The following is a 13546-nucleotide window of genomic DNA, read 5'->3' on the forward strand; positions in this document are numbered from 1 at the left end:
TTTTTTTTAATAAAATCAATTTTTTTTTTTTTAAAAAAAAAAAAGAGTGACAAATAAGGCACAATAAATGATGATTTGAAAGTGATTGTCACATCTCATAATTTTTTTTAATAAGAATTAAATTTTTAAAAAAGTGATACATAAAACTCCTTTAACGTTATTATTATTCCATTGTTCTTCTTCATCTTTTTTTTCTTCCATTTTTGTTCTAATTTCTTCTTCTTTCTTTTTTTTTCTTTTCTTTTCTTTTTTTTTCTCTTTTGCTTTTGTTAGTAACTTAAGAATGGGAAAGAACTACTTCAAAAAAGAAAAAAAAAATTCATAGCCCTACTTCCCCAGTTCCTGCTAAAAGAAAACTAGGTGATGGTACTTCGAAGAGCACTAAATCAAAATACCCTCGATCTGTATTGGAGAACTCCAACTCTGATTTTGAGTTGGAGCCAGAGTTCGAAAGTCTTCCAAATTTGATAAGATTTTTTTTATTGATCTTGTGCTGTTTTAGGGTTTGTTTTAAGTTGATTATATTTCCCATTTCTCTTTACTTTTTTTGGCATATTTTTTTGTTAGTCCTCCTATTTTATGGTTTTCTGTTTGTTTGACTCTGTGTCTCGTTGTTGTTGTTGTTTTGTTTTGTAAACTCTTAGGGAAAGGGTAAATCCCTAGTGAAGATTGTTCAATCAACTGATTTGTTTGATGACATAATTGGGAAAAAGATTGTTGAGGTGTGTGATTTCATTATTTTAGTTATAATATTTTTTTATGCTTGTTTTTTATGTTCTTTATTTTTTTTGTGTTATTTTAGTTTTGTTTTAGTAGTATTTTCTTATATTTTTTTTATAGGTTGGGAATCCAAGTACACTCGATCAGAATACTACCATTCCAGAGTTATGACCTCTGGTTATTACTTTGTTATTGAAGATATTAAAAACATTCTTAATGAAACCCATTTAAATATACAGTAGAACCTCTATTTAAGAATACTCTATTCAAGAATAACCTCTAATTTGTTATAAAAAAATCAAGTCCCGATTTGGGCCAGTTATAAATAAGAATAACCTCTAAATTGTAATTAGTTATACATTTTTTAAGTCTCATATTAACAAAGTATACCTCTATATAAGAATAATTACATCTTAATAAAATATATACATGTATTTTATAAATTTATTTATGTAAAATTAATAATTTTATTTTAAATTATAATACATGTATGAAATTATATTTACTCTAAAATATTTCTATTATGATATAGTATTAATCATTATTTATTGTTATTATTGTTACATTGATATTTTTTGGTTTTTTAATTTTTTTTTTCTAGAGTAACTCTATTTAGTTATAACCTCCCAATTAGAATATAATTTACTTAGTCCCAAGTGTATTCTTGGATAGAGGTTCTACTGTACTTTCAAAACATGTATTGGAAGTTGTTTTTGATTGCGTAGTAGGTGAGGACATTCTTCAGTGTTTCCTTGTCTTTGTATGCCTAACCTTTTTCAACTTCTGGGTGGTGTTTGTCTGTTATTAGCTTCGCGTTGTTGATGTCGATTTCTGGATCTAGTTCTTTACTGTTATTTTTAAATTTTTCTACCATTTCATCAGCAACCAGCTTCGTATAGTTAACTATGTCGAATTACGTTCTCGAATTCTCTTGTTTCTGACTGTCCTCCTTCTTCTGATTGGTATTCGAGTGTGTATGATTCTGTTGTTTTCAAGTATTGTTGTGAGGGAGAAAGGAAAGTAAGAGAAAAATGTCACTTTGTTTAATATAATAAGTATTTTTGTCCTTTAAATTTATGACACTACTAGAACATACCTCTAAAATATACAACTTGTTAATATTTCCTATGAACTTTTCCATTTACAGAAATTTAGTTTTACGTTAGATTTCGTTCTATTCTTTTGTTTAAATACTGACAAGTCTTTGTAAATTAACAAATTTAACCATTAAACTTTGATAACTAACAAATCGTTCCCCATTCAAATAAAAATAAGAAAGATTTAACATTTTTTTAGTAAATCTTAAAAAGTTTATTCAAATTTAAAAAAATAGAATTTTTTTATTTTTACACTTCAAAATATTTTTTTTTTCGCATTTTGACGGAATTCTTCATAGAAACTCCTATTGCAACTAACGGAGTAACCTAAATCGCAACCAAAATCCGTATAGCAACCCCACGGGAGAAACTACTTGAGAAACTCAAACCGTAAATTAAAAAAAAAAAAAAAAAAAAAAAAAAAAAACCTTAAAAAATAGTATACAAGGTAATTTCCTGAAAAAAAAAAATTATCTTGAATGGTTAAGAAAATTAAAAAAGAAACCACAATTGTAAAATTAACCAAGCAATTTAAATAATTGATCATTTTTTTATTAAACAATCCATTTAGATATTAAAAATTCAATTTGTGAAAAACTTAAATTTTATGGCGATAAATTTGAGTCTTTTTTTCTTAAAAAATATAGATTTATTTAAGTAAACATAATATCTTTTTTAGTATAATTTTTGAGATTGTTTAAAAATAATTTTATATTTTTATTAAATTTTTAACTATTTTTAAAGATACGAGTTTATAAATATAAATAAAATAAAATTTGAAAATATTTTTTATGAATAATTTAGATTTTTAAGTAAAATAAATTTTTTTCTTTAATTTTTTTATTAATTTAATACTTTTATCAATTTTTTTTAATAATATTTGAAGAATTAATAAAAAAAATATAATTTTTAAAATTGACTTTTTTTTTATTAAAAGTGGTAAATTTTAATATTTGTCAAAGTTTAGAGAGTAAATATGTTAATTTTTTAACCGTAAAAGAATCAATGTTTAACAGAAATACCATAATTATGTAAGTGTTATATTTAAAATAAAAATTAACAAATTGTATATTTTAGGAGCCACAATCAAATAGTGTGGAATGCACAGAAAGCGAAAATACTAACTATTATTTTGCTTTATGTATTTTTGTTTACGGTATTTTATTCCATGTTAATTTTTTTTATTATTATTATTTTGCTTGAGTTATCATATATCTCTAACCACACTTTTTAAATGCACTCTTTACCTAAATTAGAGAATTTCTTCAAAAAATAAACTCCAGCCATAAAAATTGCTCTCTAAAATAGAGAATCAATAAACTCCCTACTTTTTCTCAAAATACTTTTATATTATTATTACAATAAAAGAAAAAGTAGAGGTTACTTTTTTTTATTACTTTAAAAATATTTAAAAACTAAAAATCATTAAAATAATAAATGCTAATTAAAACAGATGCATGGTTGTGGTGATATTAAAAAAATTGGGTCTCTACTTTAGGCCGCTAGATATAGAAAGTAGAAACCAATTTATTTTTCCAAATATTTTTATAAAATCCCCATACTTTGATCGAAGACATAAAATTAAGTTGAAGCCCCCAAAAAAAGGGATGTTGCAGTAAAACTACACACCTAGCATTAATTCCAAAGAGAAAGAAAAACGATAAAAATATAGATGTTTCTTTCACTTTTGTTTGGCATTAATGGGTAAAAAGTAAACCCACTTTATTACTATTGTGAAGTTGAGAAAGGAAGAAAACGACTTGAGAAGCCTAAATTAAAATAAATAAGCAATAGATCCTTTTTCTTCAGAGGTCCCCCACCTAAGTGGTTACTGCTAATTCAATATATGTATAGAATTGGTCACTCATGGAGTTTTTGAAAACTCAGATCATGTTGTTATGTGACACATAACATCTAAAGCTGGTCAGTAAACAAAGACTTGTGTCCCAATCACGGGCATAAATTAATTCTGCATTGTCAATGGCAAACGCAATGCAAGTAGCAAAAAAAATACCCAATAATTCATCATTATTATTATCACTGTTGTTAATGCTTGAGAATCATAAAGTCAAATATCTGGACCCATGGTGTTAGAATAATTGAACCTTAAATCAAGTTTTTTCATGTGGTCACTGGTCGTTATATTTATATAAATATATATTCTATTTATATATTGTTATATATGTATCTATTTGTATAAACACACACCAAGTTAAAGGACCACCACCAATGTGACAAAGTGAATATTTGAGCCATAATATAATTATTTTGTTTTTGTCAATCTGCCCATCAATATAGCCTTTCTCTTTCCTCTACCTTAGTCTTTCACTTGACAAAGATTCTTTTTTATTGCTATTCTGTTACTATTTATTTATTTATTTTTTAATTGGGGGCGGGGAAGTCACACACCTTATTTAAAAATGGTTACTCTTTTATCTACACACTACAGGCTAGACAGGTTAAGAAGAAATGTTAGAAAAATTTACATAATAAACTAAAAATTAAAAAAAAAAAGAAAATTACAAAAATACGTCTAAAAAAAAATATTTTTACTCTTTAAATTTTATTATTAAAAAAAATATATTTTCAGTAAAAATAATAGATCATTTTTTTTTGATTGTTTTATAGTCTATTTAGAGTTGTACTATAGTTGTCATTACATTATTTTTTTTTGTCATTTTTAATTGTTTAATAATTTATTTATAGTTGATTTATAGTTGTCATATAATTGATTTCTCTTTAATTTTAGTTGTATTTTTACTTTTTACTGTATTTTTGTAATTTTAAAACTTTACAAACATATTTTTATAATTAAAAATAATATTTTTTTGAATTTTCCAAATAACAGTTAACTCTATATTTAGGAATTAGATATTAATATGTAACATTTTATACACATAAATGTAAAACCATTTTTTTAATTAATTTGGAAGCAAAATCATAAAAATATTTGGGGAAAACAAACATATGATTTGATTACATTTGATAGTGTTGAAATAAATCTCCATAAAAATTGATGTGTCATAATAGGACTTAACAATTAGTTAAAGAATCAAACAAACAACTAATTACATCAGTTACAAACCAACTAACCTAACTTTTTCAACTACTAGAAAATCAACTTACTGTTACTTACAACAAACAGAATAACAAAAACAAATAAAGAACTCGTGGAGCTAAGAGATCTTACCAGAACCTCTATCTAAGGAGTCCTCTACACCAAATACAAGAGGAGATCGAGAATCTAAGAGAGAGTGACTCTCAAAAAAGAAAGAACAGATGTAAGAAAGAAAAAAAAAAGAGTGAAAAGAAAGAGATATTTGTTAAAACTATAAAAGAAAGAAAGTCAATATCTTTACCTAATTGTCTTGGAGAGATTACTAAATCGTATTGTAATTAGAATTGTCTCAGATCGTTGTAATCGAAGGTTAATCATAGTGGATTTGGCTCGATCTTCTCTAAGGCAGCTCACCAAGGAAGCAACCCAATTTTTGGGTGAACCCCTTTCTCTTCTCTCATCTTCTCTCCATTAACTTCATTTGATTTTGTACATGTTTTTTGGTACTGATTGGTGTTTAAATCTTTATCATTTTATTTGATTTTGCTGGGTTTTAACTTTAAATTGGCCATATTAGATAAATTGGTAGAGTAAAAGCTTGGTAGAGTAAAATCAAAACTTTCAAGAAAGTAAATGTATCTAAATTACGTGGTCTATTTTTTTTGATAAAGAAAGGTCATATTGTTGACCTTGTGTATTGACGTGTGTGTGAGTTGTGTATAGTTATTTTAATCATAAATTTCCTCCAGATAGAAATCCAAGTATATTTTTTTGATGAAAGAAAGATAGAAAAGGTTGGTCTTACTATGATCTCAAAAATAATAGCTACACATGATACAAGTACAAATTTAAATATTTGGGTCAGTTGCAAGGACTACACATTACAGAATCATGGGCATAAATTACAGGAACATGGATCCTTTTTATATATATATATTTATATATTTATATCCAAATATTTTAGTACTAAGTAACCGCAGTATTCATTTTTGTGAGCCGCATTTTACGACTATAATGTTAGGTAATATCACAAACAATGTTTGTAATTCTTTTTTTTCTTAACTTTTTTCTTTTTCTTTCTTATTCTCACAATGCAACTCGATTCAATTATTTTGGTTTTCTAAATAACAAGAAGGTAACAATAGCTCAAACTTTTAAAATTTGGTAAAAAAAGAAGGCGTTGAGGGCAAGTTCAATTGCCAATAATAATTTCAAAAGAATGAATGGCATTGAGATAAGTTGAAAACAGACCCTCTTGCAAACAAGGACAATCACTAGGGACCTGATATTACATAAGAGCTAGTTCTTATCATAGCTTAAGTCTTAAAAGAAAGAAAAAAAAAGTTACTGTCAGGTTACTTGGAGTATAATTACAATTTTTTGTTTCAAACCTAAATTAATTTAAGTGCACACACACACAATCTGATCAAACTACAGACAGCGTCAGGTACCCAAGGTAACATCTTTTAATCATATCATAATTCTGGATTGCACCACCTAAGTCCTGCAAAAGAATTCAAACAATTATGAGAGACTGAATCAAAAAGAATAAGGCTCTAATATGAACAACACTAAAAAATATTATTTAACATGGATTAACAAGCCTTGAAACAAAAATATAGCTATTGGCACCAATGTTAATCTTGTTAAATGAGGTCGGTTATGATTTCAAATGTGCACACAAAACAACTTTGATAGTTGAGATAGAGATTCGGACTTACTGCCATATATCTTTGTCTGATGAGCCCTGTGTATCATCCTTGCCATCCTTCCAAACAATACTCCAACCTTTCTCTAGACTAGTCAAAATCCATTCCTATATAATACACTTGGAACATGCAAATTAGATGTTCAAATGGTCCTCTCTTTAACACTCTGTCACTTGTAAAGCTGTAGTTCGTTATCATGCAGTAGATTTCTACTACAACGCAATATCGAAAAGCATATCTTTGACAGTGTAGAGGTCGCTTACTTTGGTACAATTGCTTCGGACTGCTTTAGTCATCAAAGGAGGTTTTGTATGAAACTGCCCTCCAACATCAGGAAACAAAGGAACTCCAGGATTCAACGAAGAGGAAACTGGAGAGCCTTTCTCACTTGGAAGATGTTTTTCCTCAGTCAATGAGAAACCAAAAAGTCTACAGCTACTTTTGCATGATGAAACTACATCTTGACTGCTCCTAAAGTCAGGAAGAGTTGTAAGAGGGCATGAAATTCCATGAGGATTCCGATCAGAAGAGTGATACACAGACTTTGTTCCCCCATGATATTCACCATTGAAGCCACGATCAGACAACGGGAATGGCATTAAATTTCCAACATTAGTAGATTCAGCAGTGCACAAGCTTCGCTTTGTAGCTCTCTGCTCCTCCTGATTATGACTATTTTGAATGGCATTGAAAGTTGAAAGTGGATTGATTGCTTGCTGAAACATTAAAACGGAAGAGGGTGAAGATACTTGTATAGATTTGGCAGATGTGCGACCAAGTGTTGTATTATTCTGCATAACGTTTGACCATGCACTTCTAGAGCTTGGCACCTGAACACGATCCATGAATTCAAAGCCACTGTACTCACTTTCCTCATGAGTAGCTGGGGCTCTTCCACATGGTGAGGTTGGATGTATTTCTTGACCTTGCAAGACCTTATGGAATCGGAATGATTCACCAAAGCCCATGCGAGCAGGGGTAATATTGTCAGAATTCACACGCATGTGTCTAACACTATTATTACCCATTACAGCAATCCCAGAACTGTTTAAACTAGGAAAGCCCCTCCTCTCAGATGGATGTTGACATTGAGCACCCACGCCATCGAAAGGAGTATCAAAACCCAAAATTTCTTGACCTTGCAAGACCTTCTGGAACCTCAATGGCTCCCCGAAGTCTGATGCACCAATTCCATCTGTCAGAAAATTAGAAGTCCAATAAATAAGCATCGAAAGCAAATATGATCAGAAGTTTTTTGTTTAATTAAATCAATTAAGATTTGGCTAATAAAACCATACTTGGAACTGGAAATTCTGCTTTCCCCGAAGACAATCCAATCCTGGTTCTCTTCAGACCTGGTGCCATCATGCCAGTGGAACTAGAAACAGAACCAGATGGCTCAATTTCCCATGGAGAAACTCTGCCATGCCTATTCGAGTCAATATCATCCCACCTAACCTGCAAAATTGTACGAAACACCACGTAAAATTCACTGTCTCTTTTAGTGACATGAAAATCTCATCAGAAAAGCCAGGAATGTATTACAAGCATGTTTTATGTTTATTATCAGACATATAAATACATATACTGCAAGGTAGTGTCTATTACGCACAAGCGTAACAGTGCATACTGTAAAATATCAGGTAAAAGGTCTTATATACCAGTATGTAAGAGTTTTAAATGGATCTTGTGTGTAAATTTGAACAATTTCTATAAATCAAAAAGTTGAAGATGAGTAAACAAATCAATAGGAAGTACGTACAGCTAGGCATCTCCACTTTGAACCAGGCCATCTAACAGGATCCATATCCCCAATCCCAGTTACTAGTCCCGTGTATCTGCCAAACGACATAGCCGGTCAATATTTGTACCATATTGCTTTCTATCTACTTAAAGTTTATGGAAAGGTCAAACCTTCGCTCTGCTGCATCTTCTGTTTCAAAACGCATCTTAAACCTCATGCCAACAGAAAATGGATGATCAAGGCTTCTCAAGAATTTACGGACAGGTATGATAAATGCTGACGAGCTTGCCCTACAACGGACAATATAGGGCATTCTTTGTCACTTAATCATCATAAAGCAAAGTAACAGGGACTCCAGGGCAACACATTAACTTGTAGAAGGTAGAATTAAAATATACATGGCAAACCAAGACTGCTAATATTAATTAAAGAAAAAAAAAATAAAGTAAAAATGAACAAAACATGGCCAAAGAAAATTAAGAAATCTGTCTGCAATAACATTTTCTGCCTTAAATGGAAGAAATGAAAAACATTACTTGCAATATTAAGCATCATATGTGAGCTACTTTTCTAGATTTATCCTTGCAAGAGTGCACAATGGGCCAAGGAGAAGATCATTGGGGAACAAAGTTATGAAGGGAAAAAGCAAAACAAACATTAGGTTACAGCAAGATATGTAATAAATTAATTTAGACATTAAATTACGTACAAAAAGAGAGATACAAGTACAAGTGATATTGTGAAAGAAAAAAGAATCATCAAAGGAATATTTTAATCAATGGAGAATAAGGCAAGGCAACTACAACTTCATATGAGAATAGCCATAAAGGAAAGGTAGAAAAACAGAGGAGAAACAATATGTGTTTGCCTATCATTCCATGTTTCATGAAAACTTCGAATATAAGGTAAGATACAAAGTAGGCATAGTAATACACTCCATTAAAGCTTTCAAGAATAAGAGTAGCTTAGTACCTTGGATTATAGTAGAGGTTGAAAGCACTCCTCGTAGACATAGCACTAACTACATCTTTCATAGAGCTATAATTCAGTTGTTGACTAAACATAGTTGGAAAACTACCGCAACCTTTGACCTGAGCAGCCCTTCGAATTCCTAATCTCAGTTCTCCGTCATCACCCCTATTACATATTGTACATGAGAACCAACAAAGGAGAGAATAAAAGTTGCTTCCAAGTGACAAAGGTTCAGTACCTAAGAAAGAGCACAGCATCACCGGAAACAAGCTTCTTCTTGTTAACAAAAGCACTCCATCCCGTTGTGAGCAAGTGCCTTCGCGGTTGCCCTGCTTCAAGAAAAACACAGATTTGTTATAAGTTCCACTTAGAATGAAAGATCTACTAAAACTGCTATTCCCTTGTAGTATAATAAAAATAAGGTCCATTTGGATATAAATATGTTCGGTACAATCTAAATATAAGACAAGCACCTCTATAGATATGGCGAAACCTCCATTCCAGGCCATGGAGATCCTTTGCAACTAGCTCTTGTGAAGGCCTTTGTTGATTATAATCCTACAACAGAAATTGACTTAAAAATAGAATGCAAACCAATTCAAACACGAAAACGCTATAGATTTGTGTATGGTATCCAATGAAAAACAACCCTTACCAGTGGAGGAAAGCAATCCTCAGCAGCTCGACGAGGAACAGAGAAACCTCCATGAGTACTGGTATCTGAAGCCGTAAGGGTCTTACAGAACATGTGGGGCGTTGTGGACTTAACGACTGCTTCAATATCTTCCTCATCGCCATCAGCATCAAATTCCCCATCTCGCAGTTTCTGCTCAAATTGATGATAATAAAAACAAAAAAAACCAAATTCAGCTCAATAGTCATGAATAATCACATTGAAAAAGCCCTGTGAACAAGTGAAAAGAAACCAATTCGAAAAGTCTTATACATATGTTATGAACAAGTAAGAAACAACAATTTTCTCGTTATCAGCTCTGCCTACACTTAAGAATAAAACTCACCTCGCTTTCAGGAAAAAGAGACACCTGTGCGTAGACCTCATCAGTGCCTTCCTCGGCCTGACCCAAAAAAAAAAAAAAACGCAAAATCATCAAAACAGGAAAGAAAAACCCAAACTTCATAACCCGTTTTCCATATAAAAAATTCCCGGGTACCAAGAATGTAAAACCATGAAAGAGATGATCTTACATGGAGCTTGACGTCCGAAACGCGGCAGAAGAGGTGGGGTGGGAAATCACAGAGAGACGCCGGGAAGTCAGAGAGCTGTTCCAAGTGGCCCTGAGGGAAGTAAACTACGACGGTCCCTTTCTTGGGGAGGGAAATGAGTGGGCCAGCGCAGGCGTGCCATAGCTCCAAGCACACTGAGGAAGAAGAAGATGAAGAAGGCGATGAAGAAGCCGAAGCCGAAGCCGTTGTATTTGTTATATATGCAGAAGCAGAGGACGTAGAAGCCGTCGAACCAGACGACGGCGTTTCATCCTCCTCGGTAGTGTTGAGATCGATCAGAATCAGACCCGGACCCGGACCCGCCATATCGAATCCAAACGAAAAAAACCCTAACTGAACACAATGGTACTTTCTAAGTTACTTAGTTACTACTTCCTCTTCTTATTGTTCTTCTTCAAACACTTAACACACTCCCAGTAGTAGCCAATCCAGAGAGAGAAGTATCTTCTGCTTTATAAAGAAGAAGCCTTTGGTTAAGCGCTTATTGCGGAGGATCAGGTTAGTAGAGAAGAAAATAAATACAAAAACAAAAGAAAGAACAGTACAAGAGACTGCAACAGTAGAGAGAGAGAGAGAGAGAGAGAGAAAAGAGTCATGCCTGCATTTTAGAGGGAGTTGAAGTTAACATCTCCTCTTTTTTTTTTCATATAATAAAGTCATAGTATGTACATGGGAGAGAGAGAGATGTTTTTTTTTTTTAATTTATTAGACCAAGATGAAAGAAAATGGCTTTTTGGTATCAAATCAATCAAGGGAAGCTTTTTAAAAAGAAACCAACAAGTAAAAATGAAATTTTGTTTGAGTGGGTCGGATTGGGGTTTTACAAAGAGCCGAAAGAAAAATAAAATAAGGAAATTCAATTCGATTGAGTGAATGAGTGAGTGAGATGTAGTACAATAATAATATGATTATTTCTCATAATTTAATTATATTTTGGGAGTGTGAGAGGGTGCAGCATAGCAGTGCTGCAGCTACTGCAATGCTGCAACTGCTGCTGGGGTGTGATGTGTTGTGTGCCAGAAAAGAGAAAGAAAGTAAAAGAGAAAGTATAAGACTGTGTTGGACCTGTACTGTGCTGTGAAGACTACTGAGAAAGATGAAAGAGAAACAGAAAAAGTGTCTTTGTTAGTTAAATTCCAAATATTATTTAATATTTTTATTAAAACAATAAAAAAAAAGAGAGAGAGAGAGAGACTCCCCCTGTATTTCCGGGCGGATGTCTATTCTGTCCCCTTCTACACCCGCAAATCTCACTCCTATCCTCTTTGCCTTAATCTCCCCACAATCAAACTTATTATTAACACAATCCTATTACGTTTGAGTATTTAGTCTATACTTCCTTTACATCATCAGACAGCATCAAATTTGGTGGCTTTTTCTCATTTTTTTTTCTCTTTCCATTTTAATATTCTTTTTATAAAAACAAAAGGATTCTTCATTTCGTCTACTACTGTAATCATCACGGGAGTTGTTTGGGGTAGACCCTTTTCTGGTAAAGATTCTTTCTACATATTTTCATCACAATTTTAGTTTTGGTGGATATATTTTTTTTTTTGAGGTGATTTTGGTGGATATATTGTTGCATACTATTACTTGAAAAATTATTATAATAACTCTTCAAATTATTCTTAGACCATCTTCATGGTCTAAAATTTATCTTAAATTTAGCTTAAAATATAAATTAATATTATATAAAAAAAATAAAATATTATTAATAATATTAATGAGTGTCAAAAAAATAATAATAATTATTGTAGTGTAAAATATAACACAATTTTTAGTATGTAGTTAAAATTTAACTACATTTTATATCCTTATTGTAGTTTAATTTTATAAATATAGACTAAAATTGAATATGCACTATCTTTATAGTCCTTCCTTGGAAACGTTCTATCATAAATTATACATTTATCATGTATAATGTAATATAGAATTTTAGAATATAACAAAATAAAGAAGAAGAAGCATTTGATTATAAATAATAAAGTAAAAAATAGATAAAAGTGCTCATGTTTTCATTTTTTTTAAATATAAATTATCTATATATCTATATATATAAAGGAAAAGTATGAAGCGGTGATGTGACAGTCTAAAATCACTCTAAATAGCTTAATTTATTCTCTCCTTAATTCTCTCATATTTTAATTTTTTTTATTAAATTAATAAATATTAATCAATTAATTAATCTATTAATATTAAATATCTACTAATTTTTTAAAAAAATTTAGCATTACTAATTAATAAAATTACTAAAATATCCTCCATTCTTATTTCCATAAATATATATTATACATATATATTATTTTAATTTATTACTCAATTATTAATAATATATTATATATAATTTTAAAAAAAAAATTCAACATCCGCCGCGAACCGTAGGTTGTTTACTAGTTAGGCAATATAGCTGCCCTTATGCGGTGTTTTATTTGTTTCCCTATGATAGTTTAGATAGTATATTTATTTTTAATTTATTTATTAATTTTATTTTATATTTATTGACTTATTATTAATCAATAAAATATTATGAACATTTAAAATGATAAATGAAAGCATAAATTTTAAATTATTGAATACATGTACAATTGTCTATACTATACTTCTTACAAAAATAAATGAATTTGTATTTTAATTTTTTTACCAAAATTTTTGAAAAATAGATTAATTAGAGCTTAAGGAAAATATAAAATAATAAATAATAGATAAGTAGTTTTTTACGTGGTTCAGGCATTAATGATCCCTAGTCCACGAGTCCGTTGTATTAGTCTTGTTGACGAGTGTCTAAGTATTACAAGTGTTTATAACATAAATATTAGTTCTGTATTCCTTTTTTTTCTCTTAAAGAAGAAGAAAACTCTTAGGAATTTTTTTAGAGGTTTTGTAAGTAAAAAATTATTCACCCCTTGCACATGAAAAGTAGAGGTATTTATAGGCACACATGTGGATAAAGGCATACCCTTTACCCACTTAGGGTTTTTTACTCAACACACCATAATGGTCG

At 30.5% G+C, this 13546-nt stretch overlaps 1 protein-coding gene across 2 annotated transcripts; it reads right to left on the reverse strand.

Annotated features, from left to right (window-relative positions):
• Positions 1 to 6081: 6081 nt before the first annotated feature.
• Positions 6082 to 11860, reverse strand: LOC115697396 (auxin response factor 3). Of its 2 annotated transcripts, none has more exons than XM_061118452.1 (12): positions 11611 to 11860; positions 10507 to 10992; positions 10320 to 10376; positions 9956 to 10126; positions 9774 to 9858; positions 9539 to 9629; positions 9301 to 9465; positions 8499 to 8618; positions 8347 to 8422; positions 7883 to 8042; positions 6597 to 7779; positions 6082 to 6379 (listed from the first exon to the last, which is right to left on the reverse strand). In XM_061118452.1, exons 2-11 carry the CDS (start codon positions 10849 to 10851, stop codon positions 6797 to 6799), a joined length of 2253 nt encoding a protein of 750 aa, XP_060974435.1. In that variant the 5' UTR covers positions 10852 to 10992; positions 11611 to 11860; the 3' UTR covers positions 6082 to 6379; positions 6597 to 6796. The 2 variants fall into 2 exon arrangements, with proteins under 2 accessions (XP_060974435.1, XP_030480236.1); XM_030624376.2 differs by having other exon boundaries at positions 11144 to 11638.
• Between the last annotated feature and the right edge of the window lie 1686 nt (positions 11861 to 13546).

This window comes from Cannabis sativa, chromosome 7, assembly GCF_029168945.1.
Source record: "Cannabis sativa cultivar Pink pepper isolate KNU-18-1 chromosome 7, ASM2916894v1, whole genome shotgun sequence".
Lineage (NCBI taxonomy): Eukaryota > Viridiplantae > Streptophyta > Magnoliopsida > Rosales > Cannabaceae > Cannabis > Cannabis sativa.